The sequence below is a fragment of the Nyctibius grandis genome, chromosome 11, assembly GCF_013368605.1.
Source record: "Nyctibius grandis isolate bNycGra1 chromosome 11, bNycGra1.pri, whole genome shotgun sequence".
NCBI classification, from domain to species: Eukaryota; Metazoa; Chordata; class Aves; order Nyctibiiformes; family Nyctibiidae; genus Nyctibius; species Nyctibius grandis.
Window position 1 is genome coordinate 24,110,407 of NC_090668.1, and position 27,095 is coordinate 24,137,501.

General features: G+C 56.8%; 1 protein-coding gene across 1 annotated transcript in view; it reads right to left on the bottom strand.

The window, feature by feature from the left end:
- Positions 1 to 17,977, bottom strand: part of PCSK6 (proprotein convertase subtilisin/kexin type 6) — a 35,488-nt gene extending 17,511 nt beyond the window's left edge. Inside the window, exons 1-7 of the mRNA XM_068410210.1 lie at positions 17,765 to 17,977; positions 11,889 to 11,993; positions 7,443 to 7,553; positions 6,652 to 6,795; positions 6,009 to 6,085; positions 5,189 to 5,277; positions 1,862 to 2,034 (exon numbers count right to left, since the gene is read on the bottom strand). Coding sequence (XP_068266311.1) covers positions 1,862 to 2,034; positions 5,189 to 5,277; positions 6,009 to 6,085; positions 6,652 to 6,795; positions 7,443 to 7,553; positions 11,889 to 11,993; positions 17,765 to 17,977 — 912 coding nt within the window. The remainder of the gene's footprint in view (positions 1 to 1,861; positions 2,035 to 5,188; positions 5,278 to 6,008; positions 6,086 to 6,651; positions 6,796 to 7,442; positions 7,554 to 11,888; positions 11,994 to 17,764) is intronic.
- Positions 17,978 to 27,095: the final 9,118 nt, after the last annotated feature.

Sequence of the window (27,095 nt, forward strand, 5' to 3'; positions counted from 1 at the left end):
TCGGAGGACTAAAACCAGGCACTGATTGATGAAGGTGTGCAGAGACGTAGCAATGGTTTCCATCGGGATAAACAGACGGGGAGCCCAGACCTCCCCTGCATCCCGCACCCCGAGCGTGGCAGCCGTGGGTGTCCCCACGATGCCCAGGCAGGGCTGCGCTGGAGGAAAGCGGGTTCGGAGCCAGCACGGCTGCACGAGGACACGAACAGGCACATAAATGACCCACAGCGATGCACATCCGACACCCGACAGCGTTTCTTGGTGGAGCAAGAGCTCACCACTAGAAAAAAACACGCTGTTCCTTTGCTCCCAAACAAGCAACTACCAAGATTTCCATGAGCAGACCCCAAACACCCAACTTCTTTATTTGCCATCCTCCTAAGCCAGCGCCCTCCCAGCACAGGGCTCCTGGCTGCTATAAAACCTGGATCTGAGCATCATTTAAACCAGGGAATCCCTAACCCAACCCTGCATCGGTGGGATGCAGGATGCACAGCATCTCCCCGCTCCCGCAGAACTGCCGGGGCTCGGGTGCTCGCCCGACGGCGCTCCGTGAGAGCCCAGGATAAATATCCCCTCATTAGCTTGGGAACTAATAAGGTGTGGCTGGAGGAGCAAGAAACAAGATGATAAATTACCCCAGTGCAGCCCTACCGCTAATAGATAAAGGTTATTTTAATGTTTCTATTAAAAACTCAATTTTAAGGATTTACAACTCAGTTGCAGCTGTTTACTTGGGCTAAAAGTGGCGGCTTTGCGGCTTTCCTCGTTATTTAAGGAGAAGAAATCAGCAATTAAGAGCTGTGCATGCGGGATAGTGGGTGCCACAAACACGGGTGGCAGTGGGGGGACAGGGATGGGGGTGGCAGGGTCTGCTGTGCCCTGGGAGATAGAAACAAGCATCCCAGCAGGGCTGTGCCAGGCAAGTACCCTGTGCTGCCCACGGCAAAAATAAGGTCTAAAAAGCAACTTGTTCTCCCGTATTTACACGGCGTGAACTCCCCGGCACTTCAAGGGACTCCTCGGCAGGCTCACGGTCCCGGCAGGAAATCAAGTAAATAGTGGGAAAAAAACTCCACCCTATTTTTAGATAACAGGCAGGCTGGTGGCCCCGGCCCGCGGCCGCCCCGCCACGCTGCGGGCAGAGGCAGCGGAGGCAGGATCGGAGGCAGAGGGTGAAGCGGGGGGCGGTTTCAATGCGTGACACCGGCTCAGTCCTGTCCCCAAGGACTTCAGGGACAATAATCTGAATTTTCCCTGCTCCCCAATGGCCAGATCCTGCGGCAGCACCCACGTATCCCCCCGGTCATGGCACAGCAGCTCGTTTTGGGTGGAAAACCAGGGAAATGCTTAATGCAACAGAGACCCCCAGGAGAGGGTACCAGGGGCCTGGGGAGGGGGATGGAAGGGGGATGGAGACGCTGGCGTGGGGGCGGCCACTTCCCTCCGCACCGGCACCCGGGGGGACATTTTGAGGTGCAAAGTCACCCCCCTCCAGAAACCTCTTTGGGTTCCTCATCCCGGTAGAGCTTCGCAACTCAACCTGGGGCCTGCCTGCTCTGCCCGGCGCTGCCGGCTGCTCCCGCCGGCGCCGGCCGTGCCGAGGGCTCCCGTCGGGGCCGCGCCATCGCCGGGCACCTCCCGCCGTCACCGCCCTCAGCCGCAAAATCCACCGGAGCTCTTAGGGACGCCGGGGAAAACTAGGAAAAATTAGAGATGATTCGCCTCCCCCCCCGCCTCCCCAACCCCAGCCTTAGCGTTGGCATCGCCTCGGGGGGCCGAGCCGCCCGTCCCCCGGCACGCGTTCCCCGCGGGGCAGGAGGAGGAGGGCGAGCGCGTCTGGGCGCTGCGGGATCCACACCTTTTTAATGCCATGCTCAAAAGCCTGCTTGGCCAATAGACCAGGTCCATCAACTGTCTTCCCATCATCATCTGGCCCCCAGCTCGCGCTGTAAATGTCAATGTAATCGGGTCTGATGCCAAGCGACTTCGCTTCAACAACATCTGTTACATCGCCATCTAACATACGAATGCCTAAAAGCACAAAAACATCAGACATTAGGGCTTAGCGGCTCGGATGAAAGCGCGAGGATTGCAATCAAAGGGCTTTGTTAACGGCGGCACAAACCGCGTGGCACAAACCGCCTCACGAGCCCGGGGAACTGGGGGGTTATTTTGGGAAGTTTTCTGCCTTTTTGGCTTCATGGCAAGTGATGGAGGCGGGGGGTTAAGATTCACTTCCCCTCCATCGGCAGGGATCGGGCGGTGAGAGTGGTGCTGCACTCCCCAGCGGCAAAATCCCCCTGCTAAAGAGGTTTTTCCCCCCCTTTTAATTAATTAACTAACTAATTTCTCCACCTGGAGGATATTGTTGTTTCCTGAACACTCAAGGCCCCCCGGCTCCAGTCATGCCGGTGGGGTGAAGCCTCTCCCCACACGTGGGGACGACTGTGACTATCCCCAAATCCTGTCACTGCCCAACTGATGCCAGCGGTGCCTGGGACGGGGAGAAGCCCCAGGAGAAGCCCCAGGCTGTGGTTTGCATGGCTGAAATCAGAGCCAGGACCCCAACCCATGGCAGGATGTCGCTGTCCCATGGGATAACCTCACTCTTTTCCAGCTGGGAACGCCGGCAGGCGCTGGCCACAGTGCTTTGCAGGCAGAGCCCACCAGCTCTCCCTGGGAGAGCTGCACATCCCCAGCCTCAAACTGCTGCAATTTGAGGGTTACAACCCCCCACCGCTCCCCATCACCCTTGCCCTGCCCGATCGCTCCCTCCGCATGGTGGGCAGAGGGTGCCAGGCACCCCAAAGGGCTCCCCACAAACAGCCCTCGTAGGAAAGGAGGTGCTGGAAATTTTCAGCATCGTATTTTGCCAGCCAAGGAGAGTCTGGTTTATAAAAATGCATTTCCCTTTCCACGTGTATTTTTCCTTAAAGCAAACAAACGCAGGCAGCTGTCAGGACAGCTGCAGCTGCGCTCTGGACACCAGTCAACTCAAAGATCTCTTTGCGACGCTATCCCCTACCAGCCAAAAACAAGCTCAGAAATATATAACGAGGGAGCAGAGCAGGTCCCAAAAACTTCCTCTCTTTGTCACATTAACAAGAAAACACGAGGAGAAGGGGTGAAAAGTCGAGCTGGGTGTCCAAGCCACGCTTGGCTGCGGCGCAGCAAGCAAAACCAGCTGAGGGACTGGTTTTTGTGCTTGCTAAGTGTGGGCACGTTCATCAGCGAGCCCAAAGCCAGCCCAAAGTCAACCAAACGTCGGCCCAACACCGGCCCAACGCCGGCCCAAAGCCAACCCAAAGCCAACCTAGAATCAACCACCCATGATGTTGGGACCCCACAGTTAAATAATGGGGGCAGGAGGGAGTGGGGAAGGATGCTGCAAACTAAACGGCCTCTTTGGCATGCAGGGAGCGATCCCGGCCTTGGAAACGAGCATTCGAGGAGAGGGGGAAGGAGGAGAAGGAATGGCAGGAGCCTGTTTTGTTTCGCGAGCAGCGACGTATTTTGCCCGGAGCGAATGAAAAGCAACGCGAGCGCGCTGAAGAGCAGCCAGTGAAATTAGATGGTTGCTCTCCGAGCGTGACAAATAGGCTTCCCCAACGAGTTGTGCTCATTAATCGCTGCTTTATTTGCGTAATCCATCTAAAATCACTCTCGCTGCAGCTATATCGCGTGTTCCCTCCACGATCCCAGACGTGATATGGCTACAGGCTTTATTTTTCCCCTTTGCCTGCCCACGTTGTGGGGAGCCCACAGCCTCTCCCCTCTGCCAGGTGCCCCGCGTCGCTCGACGCCTCCCCAGCACACCCCCAAGGCGAGGCGCTCGTTAAAGGAAGCAAATTAAAATGGGATCCATAGGCTCTTATAAAGGCAACAAGCAACGGTCGTCTCCATGGCTCAAAAAGGAGCGTGAAGGCAACAGCCTGATCCTGCACGATGTAAAACTGCCTTAAACCCTCCCAGGAGCTTTGCCTTGCTCTGCTGCTGCTTGGTCCATGCTTGGAGCTGGATTTAGAGGCCAGGAACCATCCCACGTGTGGGGGTCACAGGGAATGGGAAGGGATGGGGACATGCTACAGCCATTACAGCCCCTGCCGCCTCCCCATTCACCCTCCCCAGGGTTATTTCTTCCCTTGGGGGATTTTCCTGGTGCAGGAATGCCCTCCTGGCACCCCGCTCCTCCACGCCCCTGTGCAGACACAACCCTAATGAAAGCAGCTTCTGGCACGACCAGGATGAACGAGCCGAGACAAGGAGTCAAGCCCCAAACCCACCCATGGGTGCTGGGGTCCGTGCTCCCCACAGGGACATCTCCCAGCATGGGGGGGTAGAAGGGGTCGCAGCAAAAGCCCCTCTCCCGTTCCAACCGTGCTGGGGACAGGGCTAAAACCCCCCGTGAGGACATGGCTCCAGGTGTTTCTCCCCTGCATGGTCCCACGGGTGGGGTGACGCACTACCACCCCCCCACCCCCGTCTCCCCAGCAGTCGCTATACCAGCCTGGGCTGGCCAGAGCAGCTCCAGCTCAAACCAGTCCCCAAAACCAGCTAGGCTAATGGGAATGAGCTCTGTGATGCTAATCACCATCAGGATCTAATTTGGTGATAAAGACTCATTTGCTTCCCACGCATCGTGTTATTTGAGGGACCGTGCAAAGGTCCCCCCACCCCGTACAGCCCCAGCCCCCCACGTCCTTGGTGATTTCCCCACAAGGGTATTTTGGGGGTCTGCCCAGACCCCCCGCTCCAAGCGGCTCATCTGCAGACATTAACCTCACAAACGAGGGATTTCAGCTCCAAAGCTGAACCGCCGCCACTGACCACAGCAAAAAGCCACCCCAAGAAGGATGGCTCCCCCCAAGAGCAGCCATGGGCTTTTGGGGATCTTGTCCTCGATCCACGTACATCCTCACGGTGAGGATGCAGCCCAAGGAGAAAGCTTCCACCCCGAAACACATGGAGCTGGGGTCCCCTGCACCCCATATCACCCATCCTCCCCCAAGCCCTCCTGGGGTTCCCTGCAGCCAGGGCACCAAGGAGGAGACTCTCTCCTGGCAATATTTTGGGGAACAGCATCCCACCCCCCGCCCCGGGAGCCCATCGGCACAGCCAGGGCAGCCACGGTGCCTCAGTGGGGCCGGCAAAGGGCAGGGGAGCCACGGGCAGGCGCCAGCCTCACCTCCGATGCGCGCGTTGTAGGCGATGCCCACGATGCAGTACGAGTTGTTCGCCGCCGCCGCCACCTCCCCTGCGCAGCGAGTGCCGTGCCTGCAAAGAGAAATCCCCCGTGAGCTGGCGTCCTGTGGTGAAGGACCCCTCTGGCCACCCAGAAACCAGCCCCGAGGCCGGAGTGGTGGAAGAAGGTGCCCCAAGAGTTGGAGAGCCCTTATCCAAAACCCACAGCAAGGGCTGGGGGATGAACTTAAAGGTCCCTTCCAACCAAAACAGAATCACAGAATCAATCAGGTTGAAAGAGACCTCTGGGATCATCGAGTCCAACCATTGCCCTGACACCACCACGATTCTATGGAGGAAACCAATGCAAAAAGCAATTTGCTCTTTGCATTTGGCACCTAAATGCCATTTGTTCTTTGCATCTTGCACCTAAATGCAATTAGCTCTTTGCATTCCCGTTCCCTTCCCACACGTGCCCGTCCCGCTTTAACTGATACCCAGAAACTGTGTCCAAGTTTTCACATCTAAGCCACCCAGCCCGACTCACGTGGTTTAATCCCCGACCACAGCCAGGAACCCCCCCCGGTGCTGTTCCTCCATGGCTTGAGGGTTCGTTAGCAATTAACGTGGTTGCCACGGGCTGGATTTGCATTAAATGCAATGACTGTGCATAGACCATAATGAAGCAGCATCCTCTGCAATGCTGGGGATGGGAAAGGCCACGGACCTGCAAGACACCCCGGGTGGGGGGACACCCAGCCCTGGGGACCCCCGCGCACTCCAGCCCCGCAGACACCGGCTCCACGGCAATTAGTATCACGTACTTGTTCTCGTTGCTGGCATCGTAGCGTGGAGTCGGGTCGTGGTCGTTCCCGTTGACGTCGTAGCTTGCAAGAGGGTCCTGAAAACACGGTGCCAGTGTTAGATGTGACTTACCGGCACAGCACGGGACAGAGTGGCCTCGGCAGTGGCACGGTGGCTGATGGAGCTGAGCCGGGCAGAAAATGCCATTTTTCCCCTTAGTTTCTGACTATTTGCTCAGGATAAATCATTTTGGGCTGCAGCCCTGCATGTTTCCCAGGGGAAACATCTCGCTACCATGGGGACAGCTCCTTCGAACCCCAAATCCTACTGGGTCCAGCACCGTCCCCCACACTGCGGCCATTCAGGGTTGGAGCTGGGGCTGAGCGGGTTCGTGCAGGTTTTTGGCTCTGCCCTGGCGAGCTGGAGGGAGGCGGCTGCTTCCCAGGCAGCTGCAAAGGGAGTTTCCCCCAAACCCTCTTGTCTAAAAACCTCGTTTCCTTCTTAAAAACATCTCAAGTTTTTTTTTTTTTTTTAATATTTTCTTCTAATCTGCCAACACACAGACTTAAGCTGTGTTTATGCGCTGAAATTCTCCATAAGCCAACGCACCGTGAGGACCAGACCCAGCCCACCCACCCCCAGCCCCTCCATCCCCCAGCTCACGTAGTTTTGCAGGAGGTCGGGGTGGTTCCTCTCTATGCCATCATCGAGGATGGTGACCACGACGTTTTTGCCGGTGTAGCCCCTCTGCCAGGCTGCCAGGACGTTCATCTCCGACCTGCAGCGACTGCTTTTATCGCCGCAGTGCTACGGAGGGAAACACAGCTGCAAAAGGGCTGTGGCCCCGTTTCGGCCCGTCTAAGCGAGCAGCCAGGCTGGGAGCCCATTTAATCAACCAGAAAACATATTTACATTCCCACCCCCTGCCATATAACTTGTAGATTTGTTATAACTTTACTCCATTGATCAAAGCCATCCGGCAGCAGTTAAGCCAGGCAACGCTACCTCCCTATCATTCTTTTCCTCTTCCATTTCAAATACCGCGGGCTCTTCGGTTTTGAAGTGCTCGTTTCCTTCCCGTGCTTATTTTTCAACAAATTTCCTTGTCAGATACAGCTCGATGAAGCAGGCAGGAGAAAAACGATACTGCAAATAGATGGTTGCAGCTCTTGGATGGGTAAAATGCAGCCACGCTGCAGCCGCGCTGCTCCCAAGACTTCACTGCACGGACAGTAACGAGGAGGTGCTAATGATGGTGGAACACTTAAAACTAGACTCTCTCGTGTATTAATTCACAATTTTAAAATCCTGCTGCCAAGTACATTTGCTGATATGAAGGTGTTTCATTACTGGCCGAGCTGAGCAAAGAATGATGATGCATTTGGTTAAAAATAAATGAACCCCCCCTGTAAAGCAGCAGGTTCCTCGCGAGGCGGCGGAGGGGAGATACCCACCAGGTACCACATGTTGGGCCACACCGGGTCGTTGAAGGGCAGGGCGTGCGGCTCGCCTCGGACCTGCCTCTTCACCCGCCGCTTCACCTCCTGCTGCTGCAGCCAGTCCACCTGCAAGCAGAGCTGTGGGTCGGCATCGCCCATGGGCACAGATCCCAGCATCACACATGGACACAGGGTTTGGCATCGCTCACGGGCACAGAGCCTGGCACCACCTATGGGTGCAGAACCCAGCATCGCACACCGAAACAGGATGCAGGATGCAGAAGCGATGCAAACTGCAGCCTGGACCCATCCCAGCATCACCCCACGCTCCAGCAAACCCCCCCAGCTCCTTTGGCAGCGCTGCCGTGGAGATAGCAGCTCCGTTTTGGGGGGATACAAGGTGGATGGACAGACAGACAGGGCCAGCTCAGCTCTTTGTGGTCTCCGAGCCAAGGACCAGATTCCTCTCCCGGTGCAGCAAAACTCATGAGCATAAATAACGTCGCCTCCAAGCATGTGCCCAAACCCCCCCGGCTTAACGAAGCCCTGAAGCACGCACTGAAGTCCCGCTGGAGATGAACCACATATTTAAGCGTTGAGTCAAAGTGTTGGAGAAGACTCAGGTGCTTGGCTTAATTTTGGGGCTGATCCTTCCCCCTGGCCGGGAGGCAGCAGCAGCAGCTCAGCCCTGAGACTTCACCACCCGGCTCCAAGGCTGCTCATCCTTTGAGCTCCCGATAAAATAATAAAACTGGGAGCTTCACCCAAGCACAAAATGCATTTCCCAAAAACACAGGACAACCACACACGTCCACAGCAGGTCTGGGGGGATGTGGCCGGCTCTGGAGAGGCGTTTTTGGCACAGGCCGCGGGCGAGGCGGCCTTGGGGCCGACCGCTCTGACATTTGTTTGCTTTTCATCGGGGCATGACACGCAAAGAGATCAAACGGGAAAGGAGCAGGAAAAGGCCGGGATTGGGAAACGCCGGCGTTTGCCTCAGGAGCTGCCCGAGGTGCCGGTTTGGGAGCAGCCGCATCCCATCCCTGGTGAGCTTTCCCCCCACCCAGACCCTTTATTGCCCACAAAAAGGGCTCTCCCACCTTCAGCAGGGAGATGAACCCTGCTTATTATTAAAAATAGGTCATAAAAATAATTTATAGACCAAAGCTTTACGCGTGCTCGTGATGGGTGGAGAAGGGAGGCACCGGGCGATGAGCTGGGAGGGCTCCGCAGCACATCCCTCCTCGACGGACTGGGGGTCTTTTGGGAAGGGCAGAGCTGCTCAGGGGGATGCCTCTATTCTTGTGACTAAGGTTTTGTAATTAAAAGAGTAAAAATTCAAAATGCAAGTTTTCACAGGGCTCATTTATGTGAAAACTGGCGGCTGAACTGAGCTCTGCTTGCGTGGTTTCGGGCTTTCCAGATGCCCAGTGATGGAGGTGGATGGGGAGCTGCGCACATCCAAAACCCAACAGCTTCCAGCCTAGGGCTTGATTTATAAACGTCTGTATTTTAAAGGAAAAAAAATGTTGAAAGGAAAAATATATATATTATATATATTTCATGGAAAAATGAGTTTCCACGCTGCCTTGGCTGATGGCAGCAGGCTGCTTTGCTTATATGATGATGGATATAAGCGTTGGAAGCAAAAATGCAACTTCATAGTCTAGTTAAAAAAAAAAATACATCGAAGAGAGGATACAGCTCAATTACCCAGCTTTTCTCCTTAAAGCAGCACTCGCTGGCAGTGTTACCGTGGGTCTCGCTGCCCGAGCCGCAGCTATCGCCCTTCCCCGCGGCTCTGCTGGATGCAGGAACGACGGGAAGATGTGGGATTTCGTGGGGGTTTGCCAGGAGCTGCGGTGCCTCGCAGGGACTTCTTCATCTCAAACACATTTCTCATCGACCCCAGTGCTGCGAGCTGGGGGGTCGATGGAGAAGTCTTGTGTGGACACAGAGAAATCAGCAGTTTAATGGCACTGATTTCAGGGGAGGGTTGCTAAATCAATGCAGCTAGCATGGGAAAACACCAGGCGAGCAGGAAGGAGCCTGGGGCAGCCCTGCAACAGCTCCACGGCTTGTGAAACTCAGGTCAACTTCCATCACTCAGCTGGGGTGGGGGAAATGCTTCTCGGAAATTAAAAAAAAAAGTCTTTTTGCTACTAGAAATGGCCAAAAACTGTTACAACACAGTCCTGAGCCTGGGGGGTCCCAGCTCCATCCCTGCAAACCCTAATTAGCAATAACAAGGCAACCCAGAGCAGCACCAAAGGACCCTGCAAGGAGGCACAGGTATCATGGAGCCGAACCCTTCGCCCTTGCTGGGAGGTGGGGGCAGCTTTTCATTTTCCCCCTTAGAGACTTTCAGTGGGTGATGCCCAGATCCAGGCACCCCAGGCAGCTCCCCCAGACACAATACCCAGCGTGGGCAAGGATGCAACTCCCTTTGCAGCTCCAGCAAAGCAACACCTTGACTTATTCCAGTGGCCGTGCAGGAATTAAAGCAGAGATGCAGGACAAACGAGGTGGCTCCAGCACATGTTTGCCATAAAGCATGGCAGAAATAAATTAGGGGGGGTTGATTTTGGTATGATGCATGGCCAGAGGCACCAGGACTGAGGCTGTGATGGCCTCAGAGGGGGATTAAGCGGCTGGAACAGAGAGGCTGAAGGCTCTCAGCGATGAGAGCTGCCCATAAGAGGGGTGGCACAGCACGGTGTGACCCCGCTCCGTGTCCCACTGCCCCTCCATGCCTCTTACTCTTGCCACCACGACCTGCCCTCAGAATTGCAGGACGTGCTCCATCCTTCCTCCCTGTGCACCACCTGCCATGTCACTTGGCTCGTATCAGCCCCAAACAGAGCAGCCACCGGCTGCAGGGGTCTTGGGGCAAGGAGGGGAGCTCGGCAGCAGTGTGGTCCCATGGGGACCAGGACCCTGGGTCTCTCCCTCCCCAGCTGCCCACATCCTCAGGATGGAGTGCTTGGTCATGGTTCTCTTGCCAGGACCTGGCCCTCATGCCACGGACCCCCAGGGCAGAGCAAACCGATAAATAACGGCACTGGAAACAATAGCCCCTGGAAGGCATGAACCACCCGACATCTGCAAGTGATTGGATTTGCTGGTTCTTTGGGATTTCTGCCAGATTTGTTTCCATCTTTGCTATTCCAGTCTCCTCATGCCTCATGGTGATGTTTTCCTGCACCGCACACGCCAAGCCGGCACGTCCAAATGCCGAGACACCTCCAAAATGATTCACAATGGGAGAGACAACACATGCCGAGAGGTCTTGACCTCCAAGTGATAACGAAGGATGAAGAGAATGGGAGCTAACTGCTGTAGCTTGCAGTCCATAGAGCGAGGTAAATGGTAATAAGACTAAAAGCCAATTGATTTGGTTCGCATTATAACTGGAGTCATTTAAATGGAGGTATTTCAATTGCTGAGCTGAATTCATCACTTGGTGCGATGCCTGTGCACCTTCCCGAGGGCAAGGAGCTTTAATTAGAGCCCAGCACACTTCCAGGGCACCGACGCTCCCCTCACTGAGGTTTTCCCCACCAGCAATGCAGCCACGCGTGTCCTCAGAAAGGTGCTACAGACCCTGTCCAAGTATTTAAGAGCCACTCTCCCCAGCAAGGCGGCTGGCCACTCTCCCCACGTCTGGGGAGATGCGGATGGGACATGGTGCTGAGTGGGTTGGAAATGTTTTGGGAAAGAGCACCCCAAGGGTGGCGAGGAGCACCCCAAGGGTGGCGAGGAGCACCAGTGCAAGCACCAGCAGCTCGCTGCAGCAGGGTACCTTCACCACAATGGCTTTTTCTGCATTTAGTTCCCCTTCTCCCCAAAAAAAAGACCCTCCCCACACATTAACCCTTCTCCTGCTCTGCACAAGTAGCATCTCACCAGGCTCAGGTGTTGGGTGGAGCTGAGAAAGGAGGAAAGCCGAGGCAGAGCTGCAGCCCTTCCCCACCACCCCGAGCCCAGCTCACCCACCTCCTGCCTGTCCCTTCATTCCCCCCTCCCCATTACTTTTATCAATTCAGCTGCGCTGAAAATCCCTTCGGACGCTTGCTCGAGGAAAAAGCAACACGGAGCCATTGCCAAGGATTTCACACATAGCAACCATGGAGGCAGCAAGTGTTGTGGCAACTGGATCAACACCCCGAGCATGCAACACCCTTTCTATCCTGGAAAGCTTCTTTCCTCCCCTTTTCTTCCTCCCGGCTTTCAGGCAGATGTTAGTGTTTAGTCCCTCCTCAGTATTTTTCATCACCCGTCGCCGTACCCATGTCCAATGAGTCACCCCGTGCACACGCAGGGCTGCAGCTCAAGGACAACATGTCGTTGCAAGATGCTTGACCTGGACCAAGGCAACAGGCTCCTCCCGGGGGAAGCGGGGACCCCCACCCCACTGGCACCCACAGAGGCTGGGGGACCCCGGGCTGCCCAGCCCCGTACCTTGGGGTCCATGCGGAGGAAGCTGTGCGGTCCCCGGCTGCTCAGCGTCGAGCGCTTGAACGTCTTGCTGTGGTGGAAGTGGTAGTAGTTTTCCAAGCTCCCAATCTGCAAAGAGAGGGATTTTTTTTTAAAAATGAGGTTTTCCAGTGGTTGCTCCCCATTTCAGCACTGGCAGCATCCCTTTGTGCATCGGTGCAGCACTGCCCCGACCATAAATCCCTTGCTCACACAAAGCTCCCTGGCAAAGCCGGGGTTCAGGGAGGGATGCAGGATGCTGGCACTAACCCCAGTGCCACCGCCGTGGCAAACAGCGATGGTGGCTGGACACTGCACCGGCACAACAGAGCCTGGAATACATTTTTATGAATTTTCATCCATTAAATTAATCTTTGCAAACCACCTTCCATCAGCTCCCAAGCAGAAATAATGAGCTAAAACTGAGCTCAGGAGCTGCGGCAGAGCCAGGGGAGCTGTGCCTCATCCTGCTGCTTTTCCCCACCCGTCACCCCGGCAGCACAAACAGCCCCGTAAGGAGAGGTGGATGAGATCCCCGCTAGCCCTGGGATGCTCAGGATATAAATGTGCTTAGTCTGGAGTCAGGGATGGCAGCAGGAGGAGTCAAAAAAAAAAAAAATCTCCAAGCAAACCAACCACCCCTCCCAAGGGATGTATAACACAGACCCCAGCCTGGAACCCCTCCCCAGCAGTAAGTGCAGCTGGGAAAGGCAGCCCCACCGCCTCCCTTCAGCTCAGGGAAGCCCCACACTCCTCTTTTACAAGTTTTTGCCCTTTTTTGTCTCGCACAGAGCTGAAATGTCCCACAATTGCGGGAAAACACGCTGCCAGCCACGCCACCCTGCCAAGCCCCGGGGTGGCTGCGCTGCCTCCAGCCCTCTCATCCCGGCAGCTGGAGATGCCACAACTCCTCCTTCTCCATCCCAAAAGCATGGATAAAGTCTTGGGGCTACGCAATGAGCATCCCATGGGGATTCACAGCCATAGGGATGGGAACGACCCAAAAGCTGCACTTACTGGCACATGGCTCCCAGGTCACCCGATTTGGTACAAATTGGGTCTCTGCTATAAATTCCCTTTTCCCTGAGGTTGGTTCTCTTTCCCCAAAAAACCTGTCCCATGGCCAGGAGCTGGACACTGCAGGGAGGCAGCAGCAGTCCCTGTGCCTGGCTCACAGGACCAGTGCGAGCCATGCCACGAGCCCTCATCCGTGACCCAGGAGACAAAGTGACATCCTCGAAGCCACATGTGACCCAGGGGCCAGGGTGACGTCCCTGAGGCCAGACCAGGGAGGAGCAAACAGGTTTGTCCAGAGCAGATGCTGACAACTACTTACATCTTTATCACCCTTAATACCTTGAGATATGGCAGTGCCTCTTACAAGCATTAAATATTTAATTAGCTTTGCCCTGCCTTTTATGCCAGAATGTAATTTCACCAACTTTACTCCCATTAGTGTGATTTTTGTCATTTGTTTCCATTCAAGTTCATTTAAAACACCCCCCCAACACCTTTTCCTTGCATTACAGCATAGCTATGCCTTTTCTTTAACATCTACATGCAAAGTGGTTGCTCATTGCAACCCGCATTTGACTTTCAAAACCCATCCCTCAAATCCACCCGTACTGAGGAAAGCGAAGGAGGATGCTCCAACCTCCCCATATTTTAGGGAAACCTTGCACGAGGCCACCCTGCCTGGAAATCCCGACCCCGCAGCCCGGGTGGTTCAGCTCCGCGTCCACCAGCTCAGCCTGCGCTTCGCAGGTTAATATTCAGTTTGTTCTCCTCCTTGAGGTCAGTCAGCTCAGTGAGGGCTCTGCAATATAACCCCTGGGGATGTGAGATGCCCAGGAGAGTTGGGTTTTCTCCTGCCTACAGCACCAGCGAGGCCACAGCCCCATGGCCATGGCGATGGGCACGCTGGAAAACCCAGTGGAGCACCCAAGAGGCACGTAGCAGGGCTTTACCAAGGGCTGATCCTTCCTGGCTAGACGAGCAAGCGCACCCATCAGCTCCTGCCCAGCCAGAAGACAGCTGCCCACGCTGAAAGGTCCCAGCTCCGCCGCAGAGGAGATGGTCCAGGTTGCCACCAACTGCAGTCACAAAGCCCACCCACACAAAGCCCAGGAGACCACACCGAGCAGCTCCAGACACGCTCCTTCCCTCCCCAAGTGTGTTTAAAACTACGAACCTTGATTTTTTTGGACATCTACCTTCTGCTGAGAACATGCATGGGAGGTTCTCATTTCCCCAAGGATCGATTTTGAATTTCCCCAAGGATCAATTTTGATTTTCCTCAATCGATTTGCAGTTGGGGGCTAAAGTTTCAGAGGAAACTTGAGATCTTTTGAGGCAATTTGAATTTATACCTCAACAAAAATGAGGTGGTTTTCCTCCCTGCTGTTAAGTGAGGCAGGGGAAGCCCTGGCTGGTGCTGCCGAGCTCAGTTCGGCTGCAGGTGGAGCAAGCCAGAAGCAACGCGAAGGCGTTTCCCACCCTGCAATGCCATCGTCACTACGCCAAGGGTGTCAGTGGCTCTGCTTTCAAAAAACCACACACCTGCCAGTGTCACCCAGCCAAACAGGGAAGAGCTTGAAACTGAGGGAGCTCCTCACAGCCCTGACGGGACCCAAGTGGTCAGAGAGGCGTGGAGATGCGCAGCAAAAGGATGAGAAGCAACAAGTTGCAAGGGGGGAAATCCTAACTGGGTATAGAGAGAGCATTTCCATTCCCCTTTTCCCCTTTTCCCCCAAATCCCAGTGCCACCTGCGAGCCCCCCACGAGAGGCACCCAGCTCTGACAATGCATCACCAGGCGGAGACGGGCCCAGCGCCCGCCCTGCCTCATTAACAGCCATTAGTACTTTGAGCAGGTTCAAGATTGCTCATAGCTAACGAGACACAGCAAAGGAGAGCTTTTGGGGAGCTGGACACCACCGAGCGCAGCACTAGAGCCCGTCAGGGCATTTCTGAGCCCATTCCTTCCCTCCCCAACGCAGCAAAGTCTTCCAGCATCTCACCGAAACCATCCTGTTCCTGCAAAACGCAGCTGCATCAGCACTGGGGTCCTCCAGGATGAATCCAGCAGTGCCTGCTGCCCTCCTGGGGACACGACACGTCCCCACCGGGGACAAGGGCTCCAGCCGCTGAGCTCCTCCCTTCAGGAACGTTGTTCTCAGATGGTCACGGCTGGATTCAGTCCAGCAAAGACCGAACCCAGGGCTGAGATGACGCCGTCACTCCAGCATCCCCCTGATGACATGAATCCAAGAAAGCTCCAATTCCAGCCCAAAATGACTCCTGTCCACCTCCTGCCCTGCAGGTAAGACCACTGAGCGTATGCGAGCCCTCCCAAAGCTCACAGCACTGGACACCACACAAGGAAAAATTCATATAAATCCTGTTACCGGGATAGGAACAGGCTCGTCACCACCCCGGGGGCAGCGGCAGAGGCAGTGCCCGGGGCAGCGGCACCGCACAGCCCTCGCAGTGCCCTCGGCCAGGGCCTGTCCTGGCTCGCCCCGGCGCAGCGCGGCAAACAAAGACCGGCGGGGAGGAACGAGCAGGCGTTCGGGGGGGTGTAAAAGCTTTTCCTTTTGTTTAATTGTTTGCTTCACTTAAATGGAAGTTGACGCAAATGATTTCCCAAGGGAAATGTCACTCTGCCGTGACCCAGAAGGGTTTAAGGGTGTCTTGGAGCATGGGTTGGGCACGGGAACACACGGGGACAGCTTGGATGTGGGGTGGACACCTGTGTGTGCAAACCCCAGCGATGTCCTTCGTGGCCAGGAGAGTGTCAGGAGACTCTGGGATTGCATCTCGGAGGAAAAGAGGTCACCAGCCACCAACGCAGGGCTGAGCCTCCCGTGCACCCAGCACTCTGTGACCGTCGCCTCTCCTCCTCCCTCAGCATGTTGGACTCCACCACTTACCTCCACCCAAACATCTCCCCAGGGCAGGGCGACAGCCCCTTGGCAGGGTTTTCCAGCAGTTTCATGCAGGATCAGGCCCCCTGGGAGGGCACATCTCACTGGGGACGGTGCTGTCCCCAGCAGCTCCGTGAGCAGAGGATGCAGTGGGGGAAGCCAGGGACACGCAGGCCCCCACGGGGCTCAGCACACCGTGAACCCTCAGCACGACGCAGCAAACCTCACCCACGAGTGCACGCACGCAGGGAAAGTGGTTCCTCGGGGTCTGGCCCTGGACAAGCTCCCTTGGGAAAAGCCCAGAGGACTTGGGGCGGGGGGGGGCAGGAAAGCTGCAGGCAGGGCGTTGCGAGCAGCTGGGGAAGCCCCAGCAGTGCACGAGCTCCCAGTATCTGTGAGCTCCCAGTATCCGCGGGAAAGGCGGGAGCCAGGAACACCCTGATGCAACCACAGAAATATTTCCCTTGCTCTCCAGCCTGCGCTGGGCTGCCCTGGGGAAGGGAGGGATGGATGGATGCTCCGGTGGGGGCACGTCGTGCCCATGGGCCAAACACCTCCAGCATCGCAGGGCCAAGCTCAGGAAAGCCGGGATGCTGGGGCAGGGGGGGAGCAGATGCTCCAGCAGGCAGGGACACAGCAAAACCCCGAACCATGAGCTGACGTTAGGCTGATGCAAACTGGGAGAGCGGGAAGCTCAATCAAGATATTCCCTGGCTGAGGAGGGATAAACACCGAAAAGCCCTTTGGGTTGCACAACCGCATTCACCCGGCCCTGTGACAGAGGCGCTTGAGTAATACAAGTGATTTTCTCCTCGGTGGGATGAGAGCGGAGCAGGACAGGTAGGGGATGGAGGGTGGGACGTGAGGGGTTATCCCCCACGGGAGGTCACGGACACCAGTGCAGGAGACAGTGTCTCAAATTCAGCCTCCCCCCTCGGCCAATTTGTTTACACAGCACCCCATGACTTTAATTATACTTAAAAGCAGGGTTGTGATATAAAGCAAGGTTATAATTTATAGTCCAGGAGACACCTTGGGCAGGAAGACAACCTGAAGTGCCAGCCAGGCAGAAAAGCGCTGAGCAGCCGGGCGGCACGGGAGCGATAAACTCCGGAGGAAACTCCGAGGACACCAGCCTACACCTGGGTTTACAGAGAGGAGGAAGAAATTGCAAGGAAAAGGAGCTGCCGACATGAAAGTCGCCTTTAAGCCACCCGTGTGCTGCGGGGGGTTGAAAGGAAAAGTTCTTCGTGTTCCCAAAAATCTCCGATAAACCCGAGCCAGAGAGTCCAAAGTTTGTTAAATGTACAAATGCAGCTTTCCGGGATGGGAGGAACTTGTGCAACCCCCGGCCGGGGTGGGAGCTGGGGCCGGGGGCACCCCGAGGAGCGGCCGGACCAGGACGGGGGGAGCGGGGCCGGGGCTGCCCGGCCGCCCCCCGGGGCCAGAGCGCTCCACCCGCAACGCTGCCTCGTCCTTCCCCCGACCGCTCCGGAGGGCTGGAGTCTCCCCGTCCTGGGACCCCCGGCACCACCCCGGTCCCGGGACCCCCGGCAGCTTCCCGAAGCCGGGACCCACAGTGCGGGACCCCCGGCAGCTCCCCGGGATACCCGAGCCTCTCCGGTCCGGGGACCCCCGGCAGCTTCCCGAAGCCAGGACCCACAGTGAGGGACCCCCGCCGCCTCTCCGGTCTGGGGTCCCCGGCAGCTCCCCCGGACCCCCGCCGCCTCTCCCGTCCAGGGACCCCGGGCAGCTTCCCAAAGCCGAGACCCGCAGTGCGGGACCCCCGGCAGCTCCCCTGGACCCCCGGCACCTCTCCCGTCCCGGGACTCCCAGCAGCTCCCGTCCCCCCCCGCAGACTCCCGGTACAAGTCCCCCCCGCAGCCCCCGCTCCCGGTGCCCCGGCACCTGCCCCCCCCACCCCGCCGCCCCTTACCTGCCCCAGGCTGATGTACCCGTAGGCGGCGGCGAGGCGGGCGGCCTCGGCGGGGCCCCCCCGCACCCGCACGGCCCAGTGGTTGGTGTAGACGGTGCGGGAGGGCCCGGCCGCGGCCCCGCGCCCGCCCAGCGCCAGCGGCAGCGCCAGGGCCAGCAGGCAGAGGCGGGCGGGCGGCGGGGCGGCCGGGCCGGGGCCGGCTGCGGCGGGCATGGTGCGCTCCGCGGGGCCGAGCTGGGCGGAGCGGCGGGCTGCGCCTTTTAAAGCGGCCCCGGAGCGCGGCGGGGGCGGGGGGATGCTCCGGGAGGGGCGGGGGGGGGCAGGCGGAGGCGGCGGGGAGGGCCCGGCCGGGCGGCAGCGCCGGGAAAACGGGGGGCCCGGCGGGACGGGGCGGCTCCCGGGCACCCCCCTGCGCCCCCTCCAGCCCCCCCCGCCCCCGCTCCGTGCCGCGGTGCAGCTGCCCGGACAGCTCCGTGCACGTCCCCTGCGTGTCCCTGCACGACCTTCTGCGTCCCCGTGCATCCCCCCGCGTGTCCCCGGACAACCCCCTGCATCCCCCCTGCACCGCCCGGTGCTGCTCCTTGGACAGCCCCCTGCATCCCCCTGCATCCCCCTGCGTGCCCGGACACTGCCCTCTGGGTTTCCCCCAGCGCCCCCCGCATCGTCCTTTGTGCCCCCGCTTCCCCCCCGGGCAGCCCCCCTTGCATCCCCCGAGGTAGCCCCCCTGCATCCCCCGAGGCAGCCCCTCCTGTGTCCTCCCAGCTCTGCTCCCCAGGAAGCCCCCTGCACCCCCCCAAGACAGACCCCCCGCGTACCCCCTGCATACCCTCAGCCAACCCCTCATGCATCCCCCGGCTCTGCTCCCTGGGCAGCCCCCTGCACCCCCTTGGGCAGCCAACCTGAACTCCCCCACCACTGCCCCCCTGCAACCCCCTGGCACTGACCCCTGGGCATCCTGCCTTCATCCCCCTCACCACCCATTCCCCCTGCATCCCCCCAGGCACCCCACCCACCTCCCATTCCCCCTGCATCCCCACCAGGCATCACCCCACCACCCATCCCTCTGCGCTCCCCCCTGCATCCCTCCAGTGCTGGCCCCCCATATCCCCTGGGCACCATCCCTGCACCCCCTCACCAGCAATGCCCCCCACACCCCTGGGCATCCCTCCTGCGCCCCCAGGCAGCCCCTCATGGGCTGGGAGGGGGAAGGCTTGGGGGGGGTTGGCTGATGGGGAGGATTTTGGGGCAGGACTCTGGGCAAGCCTGGCTGTGGTGTGCACACGGGGCACCACGGGGAGCCGTGGGGACAGGCAGAAGGGGTGGAGTGCTGTCTCTGCCTCCCGTGGACGCCATTTGGGGGATGGCAGAAACCTCGTGGGATATCAGAAAATAGGCTTTGTTAGGGAGGAGGCGGCGGCGCATACAAAGGCCGGGCTCAGGAGCGGGTCAATGCTGCTCTGTTCCACAGCCCTCCCTGCCAGCGCTGGCAGAGGCCGGCAGAAAGCCCACAACTGCCCGGAACAAAGTGGTGTTTCGCTCGCATCACATCAGAGCTTCTCTCGCATGGCATCAGGACTTCACCTGCAGCACATCAGGCTTCAGAAATGCCCCCGCGCAGCCCCCGGGCTCACAGGGCCCCGGCAATGAGCTGTGCCAGGCGCTGTGGCTACAACCACAGGCTCCCTCTGGGACAGCCTTGGGGTGGCTGTGATTCCTGGAGCGGGTGTCGTCTATTTTCCAGGCCCTGAACAGATTTGGGAGGTATTTGGGGCACGTACAAGACGCCCTTGCAGCCACCCCCTTGCAGTCACCCTGCTGTGTTGGGGGGGGTATTCCAACGTAGAACAGGGAAACGTGGCCGCATCAGCTGCGTTGAATGCAAACGCCTTCCCAAGCTGCAAACAGCTTTGCAAACCCCACCTGAGTGCAGCCCCCAGGCGAGGGCACGTCCGGGAAGCGATGCCAGCAGCAGGGAGGGGGCATGGGGTGGGTGGAGGGGAGCATCCTGCATCCCATCGCTGGAGCTGGAGGGGAAAATCATGGTCTCATCGCCATCAGCAGGATCCTCCTGTGCAATTAGAAATATCAACAAAATGAGGATTTGGAGGGCTTGTGGAGATGGAGGCCGTTGTGCCGGCACTGGGGATGGGACAATTTGCTGCCACAGGCGAAGGGGAGTTTGGTGACTCGTGGTGCCCGCTGTAAGCTGTCACTCATGGAAAGCAACATCCACTTCGCTCTGCTGGGGAAGGGCCGCGGGGGCTGTCCGCTGTCAGCAGCGGCTGCAAAGGAGGGAAGAAGGGAGCAGAGAAGGAGGAAAGGGGTCCGGCAGCGGCAGGGAGGGTTTAGGGTTTGATGGTGGGAAAAGCTTTCTGATGGTAAAGAGAGGGAAGATGGGAAAGGGGTTGCCTGGGGGGGGACACAAAACCCCATCGCCTCTGCGGCAGGTGATGAAAAATGGGCAAATCCAAGGAGAATCGGGCCAAATCCGTGCCTGGGAGCGCTCTGCATCCCACTGCAATGGCCCCATGGGCAACAAAAGCCAGCAGCATCCTGTATCCCAAACCTTCCATCCCGAGGCCATTGACCGCGACTCCAGATCCATCAGCCCCGGGGATAGTTGTTGGTACCAGTAAAACCTTGTGCCCTGTCATGGGTCCGGCGGTGCCCAGCTCAGCCTGCGATAGTGGGCGAGGGGGTAAGAGCCTTGCCCGAGTGCTGGCTGCAAGGCTGGGACCCACGTTTCGGTGCCCTCAGTCCCCACACCGCTCCTGTCCCCACTCCCGCTGGCATGATTTTGAAATTCAGAGTGTCTCCCCGTACGTCCTGGATGGCAATTTTCCCAGCTGAGCCCACGGGATTTACCAGGGGTGTCAGGAAAACCAGACTTTGGCCCCACACGCTTTGCAATGAACACAGACTAAGGCAGAGGCTGTGTTTTAACTCTTTTCCTGTGATTATTTGAAAACCCGGAGAATTACTGTGAGACACTGGCAGTGCAATAAATTTTGTGAGCCGGGCGGTTAAACAGAAGCCGCTGCAAAGACAGCACGGGAAGAGGCACTGCTGAACCAGTAATGTTCAAACCCTGCTGAATAAAATTTACAATAATCCTGGCATTTTTATACCTGTCCATGAATTACAGTTAAAACCCCAGCACACGCCACGGACGTTGCTTTGTACAGCAATAAGATTAAAGCGAAGAGTTTTAGTAGGATGGAGCTGGGCGAGCAGGGGAGAATGTCATTTAAACCCTGGCTCTTTGAAAACCGAGCCCTTCTGTGTCTTTTTAAGGCAAGTTCAGAAAAGGAAAGTGCAAATAAAGCACCCGAAAGCTGCTATTTTTTGCAGGGCTGGGATGGCAGGGCTGGCGCTGGGCTGCCCGCCCCGGGCAGGGGGACTGTCACCGCGTCCCTGCCCGTGGCCGCGGGGCAGCGGAGGAGCGGGTCAGCAGGAGCTGTGCCTCTGCGGGCTCAAGTGCAAGAAGTTAAGCAAACAAAAGATGGTTTGCAAACACACACGGCATAGAGCTGCCCGGACAGGGTGGCCACTCGGCTCGGGGGCATCGGCCATCCGGACCCCCAGCGTGGCCGGCGGGAGCTGCCCAGTGAAACCCCGCAGAGCCTCGGCTGCAGGAGCTGGGCTTTTATCCTTTGCATCATGAGGGCCTGTTGACACAGAGATTACAGCAAAAATCAGGTTAAAACCCGTTTATCTGACCCGAGCGGAGCCCCTGTGCGTGTCCTAGGGACGTGCAGAGCCGTGAGCGGGGCCATCACAAGGCTGGTGGCTGCAGACCCAGCTGCAGAGCCCAGCAACCCCCGGCCACGCTGCTGTGCGCGATGGCTAATAAAGGGCACACGGTAATTAAACGGGCACACCTGGAAATAGCTTTTTCTGTAGCTCCCAGGCTTAACCAAATGAGTGAAATTTGCACTGGCATAATTAAAGCGATGTGGTTCACGATCTTGTCTGCACCAGGGAGTTATGCTGCGGCTTGACTCTTCGCTCTCCAGTGAAAATCCACGTGGAAAAACCCCGGTTGGCTGCAGCACCGGCCCCTGCACGGCTCCAGCGCTGCCCAACCCGACCTCTCACCATCAGGCTGCCCGTTAACACCAGCCCATTAACACCAGCCTTCAAACCAGCCCAGCAGCCCAATGCCTCCATCATCCATCCGCCCCGGCTCGCTCCCAGCACATGCGATGGCAAAGCACGGGGCACCCGGCACTGTCACCGCTCCCATCCAGGGACTTGTAGATCTGAAGGAGAAATCAATATTTTTGCATTTATATTCACACCTCTCAACCAATCTCTTTTTTCTCTACTTGTCCTTTTAGGTGTTAAAATAACCCCAGACTCACTAGTGACCAGATGGTTTAGTTTCGGTCATACTAACGGTAAAATCCTGCGCGTGAGCGAGCAGCCCGTGAAGCTTGCCAGCAGAAAAGAAGATTTTGAGCTGCCATGGAGCAGCAACCCCACGGCTGATGTGTCACGGCAGCACACGGGCGCTGGCAATGCCACCGCCGCTGCCACCGCGCTGCAGCCACCGCCTTTGCAGCCAGGAAACACCTGGGTGAATCCCCAGGAGATTTGTGTTTAATAGGAAAATGTTGCTTCTGCCTTTTTCCTTTCCTTCCTAAATCTGGATTAAGCTGTTTTCAGGCCAAAGAGGTGACATGAAATGTGATGGAGAGGAAGGAGGGGATGCGGTGGAGGAAGGTCCGGGGAGGTGGGGGACAAGCAGCAGCTCCACGCCGGTACCCAGCCCTGGCCACAACAACCCTGACATAGGGAAACTCATTTCAAAGTGCCTGAAACACACGTTTTAGAAATTTCTGGCAGTTCTCAGTGAGAAATGGGGAGAATTACAGAGAAAAAAGGGCTCCTGCCAGAGTGGAAGAGCTCAAAACCAGGGGGATGACCAAGGAGGGAAGTGCTAACAGTTTTCTACCATCCAGCATCTCTTCCAAACACCGAAGACAGCAGCAAAAGGGATTTAAATAGGAGATTAGAGAGGCCGCCCGACTGTGACGATACACTCGGGGTACGGAGAGCGGAACATCCCCAGCGCCGGAGGTTTTAGCTGTAATTAGACCAACATCTGTCCAGCGACGGCCGGGGCTTGCGCAGTCGCTGCGCTGCTCCAGGCTGGGTTGGAGATTTCCCGCAGGATCCTCCTGCTCCGCTTTTCTGCAATTTCAGAGAAATCTGGATATTTTATTTTTTTTTCTATCCGATGTGTTCTTCCTCTCCGGAAAGATTAAATCTTGATTGTCAGGAACCTGTGTAGGGGGCAAGAAGATTTCCCAGCCTAGTCAAAATATCATCCTGGTGAAAACACTAGTAATAAAAAATAAAAAGAAAGGGCCCACTATGGACTCAGGCCTGTAAAAATATCCAGAAGATGGATCTGGAAGTTTAGAAACAATAGAAGCTCAGCAGCGAAAAGGCACTCCAGGGACTGCCAGGCCCAGCACAGATATTTGTAGTGGGGGGAAAAATCAATAAGTTAAAAAAAAATTGCCTACGTGCTCTGTCTTGAATTAAAAGAAGGGAACAAACCCAGATGTTTTCACCCATCTCAAATAGTTTTTGGGTTTATTGTTATTTTGCAAATTAGGGCAAGGATGGAAATGCCCAAGCGAGGTGTGGTGGGATGGGAAATGCTCCAGCTCCTGTTGCGTCCCTGTGGAGCTGCACCGGGGCTGTCCCGGCTCCCACCCGCTGTGTTTTGGGGTACTTGGGGTGCAGGAGGACTAATCCTCAAGGAGAGGGTGCTGGGACAGGGGAGGGGACCCCGAGGGTGCATCCTGGTGGCACCCATCCTGCGTGACACCGCCTGCACTTGGGGTACGAATCCTTCCTCCTCCTCTCCCGGTCCCCGCCACCATCCCGCTTCATCCGAGAGCACCGTACGGGGGAAAAGCACCAGAGCCAAGAGGGAGCTGGTAATAAACCCTGGCCAACCCCACCCCTGAGACAGCAGGTCTGGGAAAAGCCGGTTATGCCGGCGCTGCACCGGGGCCGTGTCGTCACCGAGCGGAGGAGGAGATTTGGGGTCCCCCCTGAAGGGAGCGTGGCTGTCGCTGTTGGGATGGCGGCTCCAGGGCTGAAATTGGGCTGGAAAATCGGACTCCTGTGAGGGCTGGGGGTCACCGGACAGGGACAGGCACCGTCTGCTCGCTGGGGTGGCCTTTGCAAATTGAATGCAATTCTTTTACTTCAGCCCCAAGTGCGGTGATGTCCCCAAGGACCTGGCTGTGACCAGCGTAGGATGAGACCCCCCCTCACTGTGTTTTCGCTCCCCAGCAAACCCCACTGCACCGGAGTGAGTGCCGGCAGCAGGAACACGAAGGGAGAGAGACGAGCCTGGGGGTGGAGAGATGCAAAGATCAAACCAGCAGCGATTTCAAAATAAAATCCTAGAGCCTGGGGAAAACACGGCGTGCCCTTGCCGAGGCTGTCATTTGTGCCAATTAAAAAAAAAAAAAAAAAAAAATTGGCTTGGCACGAAGGAGGGCTGCGTGGTATTTCCTGAAAAGGGCGTGGGGAGCATCCTTGGAAAGCTTTCCCTGCACAATGTACTCGCTGTTTCCAGAAAAATAAAGTTTGCTGTGACCCACCTGTCCCCGACAAGCAGCTATTTAGGGCTGTGACATGGTCAGCCCGGAGTCAGTGGCTGGGTCTGTCCCGACTGCAGAGTGGCTGGCACCTTCGCCAGGCTCCGGGGTTTGGCTGTTTACCTGCAGCTCTTGAATTGCTGCAAAATACCTCGGGAAAAAAAATGCAGGAGAGCTGCCAGAGCACTAAGTGCTCCCAGTTTAAGGTGTTTCCCCCCCAACTTTTGGCTGGTGACCATTAAAGCCCCCCTGCCAACCCCCAGAGCCTGGCAGTGCCAGGACAGGACAGGAGGGGGCCAGGAGGGGTTTTCCTCCTTTGTCACCTTGGCTTTTGGGGGCGTTTTGGCCCCACGTGGGAATTTGGGGGTTCAGAGCCCGGCAGGCAGCAACGTCGGGGCTCGCTGGAGAGGCGGTTGCGGGAGCGATGGGGGGTGCATCCCTGCGGGGCTGCGGAGGGGCTCTGCTGCCTCTCCCTTGTGAAGGGACAGTTTTTGGCAGGGAAGGGGGTGTCCTGCGGGTTAGTGTCACACGTGTCCTCGCATCCCCCGGAAAGCTGGGGCTGGGATTCACTCCCCATCCCAGAGGCAGGGCACGGTCAGGGCTCACCAAGGGCGTTTCTGGAGGTTTCAGCAGCATACCAAGACTTGCCAAAGCCTAATCTCCAAGCGAGGTTACCTTTGGCATGGTATTTCAAAGGGGGAGTGTGGAAAACAAACACAAACCCACAGCTTGGGTGAGTTTTCTTTTCCTTGAGCTCTGCTCAGAAGCTGCAGCCAGGCGGTGTTTGGGTGAGGAGACCAAATCCAACGTTTTCTGGCTGGACACGGTGCTGAAGAGAAGCAGCTCCACCTAGGCAGGCGCTGGTGCTAAAGCAGAGCTGATCTCCACGCCAGTTCAACCATCAACCATCGACCATCAACCATCATCTGTGTTGGAGACCACGCTGGCAGCATCGTCTTCAACCTGCAGCCAGGCTTCGAGCCAACACCAAGGTCTCAAGTCTTGGGGTCAATTTGGGCTGAGAATTCAAATTTTCCCTTTTGAACGTTTAAAAATCCTCCAGTGTTTCTTTTCTTTCCCAACAAGGCTGGAAAATTGGGGGTAAAACCATCTATTTTCAACAAATCACTACTTACATCCTGCAAAGGCACCCCGAGACGCATGGCAGGGGGGAAATCCTGCGAAGCACAAAACTCCACGGCAATAAAAACCCATTCCAGGTGGAAAAAGACCCTTAAAAGAAGCCGTGAAAGGCAAAGCAAGGTTTTACAGAGCCCTGGACGTGTCTGGATTAGTCCCATAAAACTCAGCATCAGCCGCGCGTGGTGAATTATCGGCTTCCCCGCAGGAGACAGAGGGAGAGACACTAACCTGGTCTTGTTTTGAAAGCTGCTTATTAGTCCTCATCAAACGTAATTATACTTCAAACCCAGACGAGATGTCCAACTGAATTTTGAACACACATTCGTGTTTTTAAATGGGGAAAAAAAACCCCAAACCCCATTTATTGAATCCCAGCCAGGCTCCAAGTGTTAAAATAGACACTGTTAATGGCTCTAGTAAGGGGATGCCGCAGCTTCTTTGCAGCTTTGCCAATTAAGTGCTTATTACTGACCAATTAGGCAGAAATCAACCTGGGTTTAAGTGACACCCAATGAAGCTGGTCCTGCAGATCAGCCTCGGTTGTTAACTGAGGGAAAAGAAACACCTTCTCCCCGCCAGCCCCCCCAGGATGGTTGGACTGGGCAGGGTTTCTGCCCACCCTGCCCATGAAAATCCCCTTTTCTTTCAGTGCTGCCACTCCTGGGAGAAACACACCCCAAGGACCAACCCAGGCTTGGAAAAACCTTTTGGAGGAGGGAAGGAAATGGGAAGGAAATGAGGGAAAAGGGGGAAATGAGCCACACGCAGAGGGTGGCTTCTCTCCCCCCGGCACACACTGGGCCATGCCCATTCGTAGGCTTTTCCAAATATTATCCCAATATTTTCTTTCAGTTCTCAGATAAATGGGCCTCTTCAGCAGGCTTTAAGCCCGCTCTGTTCCAACAGTTTCTTTAAGGCAGCAGAGGAAACATTTGGGTTACACCAAGCTGCTGAATCCTGCTTTCAGGGCTGAGCTGCGAGCGGTTTTCCAAGACAAAATAGGGGCGGTGTTGGGTTTTTGCCTTGTTTCATTGGGAAATACGAAGGAGACCACATCGCCCCTTAATCCCCTTTCTTTCTGCCTCCTCTCCCACGCTGCTGTCCGTCTTTCCCATGCTTTCCTGTGGTCTTTGCAGATTTCTGAGCATGTTTCCAACTTTCCAGCTCCATTTGGAGAGGGCACTTTGCAGTCTCTACCCAAGACGCGCCTCCTCCGCAGAGGTAATTGGTGTCTGAAGTTAAATAACACAAATAAAACCCTCAAAAATGTCAGTGCAAAGAGCAACTTCTCTCCGAGGACTGGGTGAAGCGACCTGCAGAGGCTCCTTCCAACAAAAATTATTCTGGATGGAGGATGTTGCAAGCCCGTGAGCCCAGCGTGGGTGAGCAGGGACGATTGCTCAGCGCCTCGTCCCAGGTGAGGTGTAGGTGCCACTGGATGACCCAGGTAGCTCAGCCAGCCTTGGCCACAGGGATGCAGCAGGTGTGAAGGCACACATGGCTCTGGGGAGCAACAGGGTGAAGGAGTGGAAGGAGAAATAAAAGATATTGTGGCTCTGGGT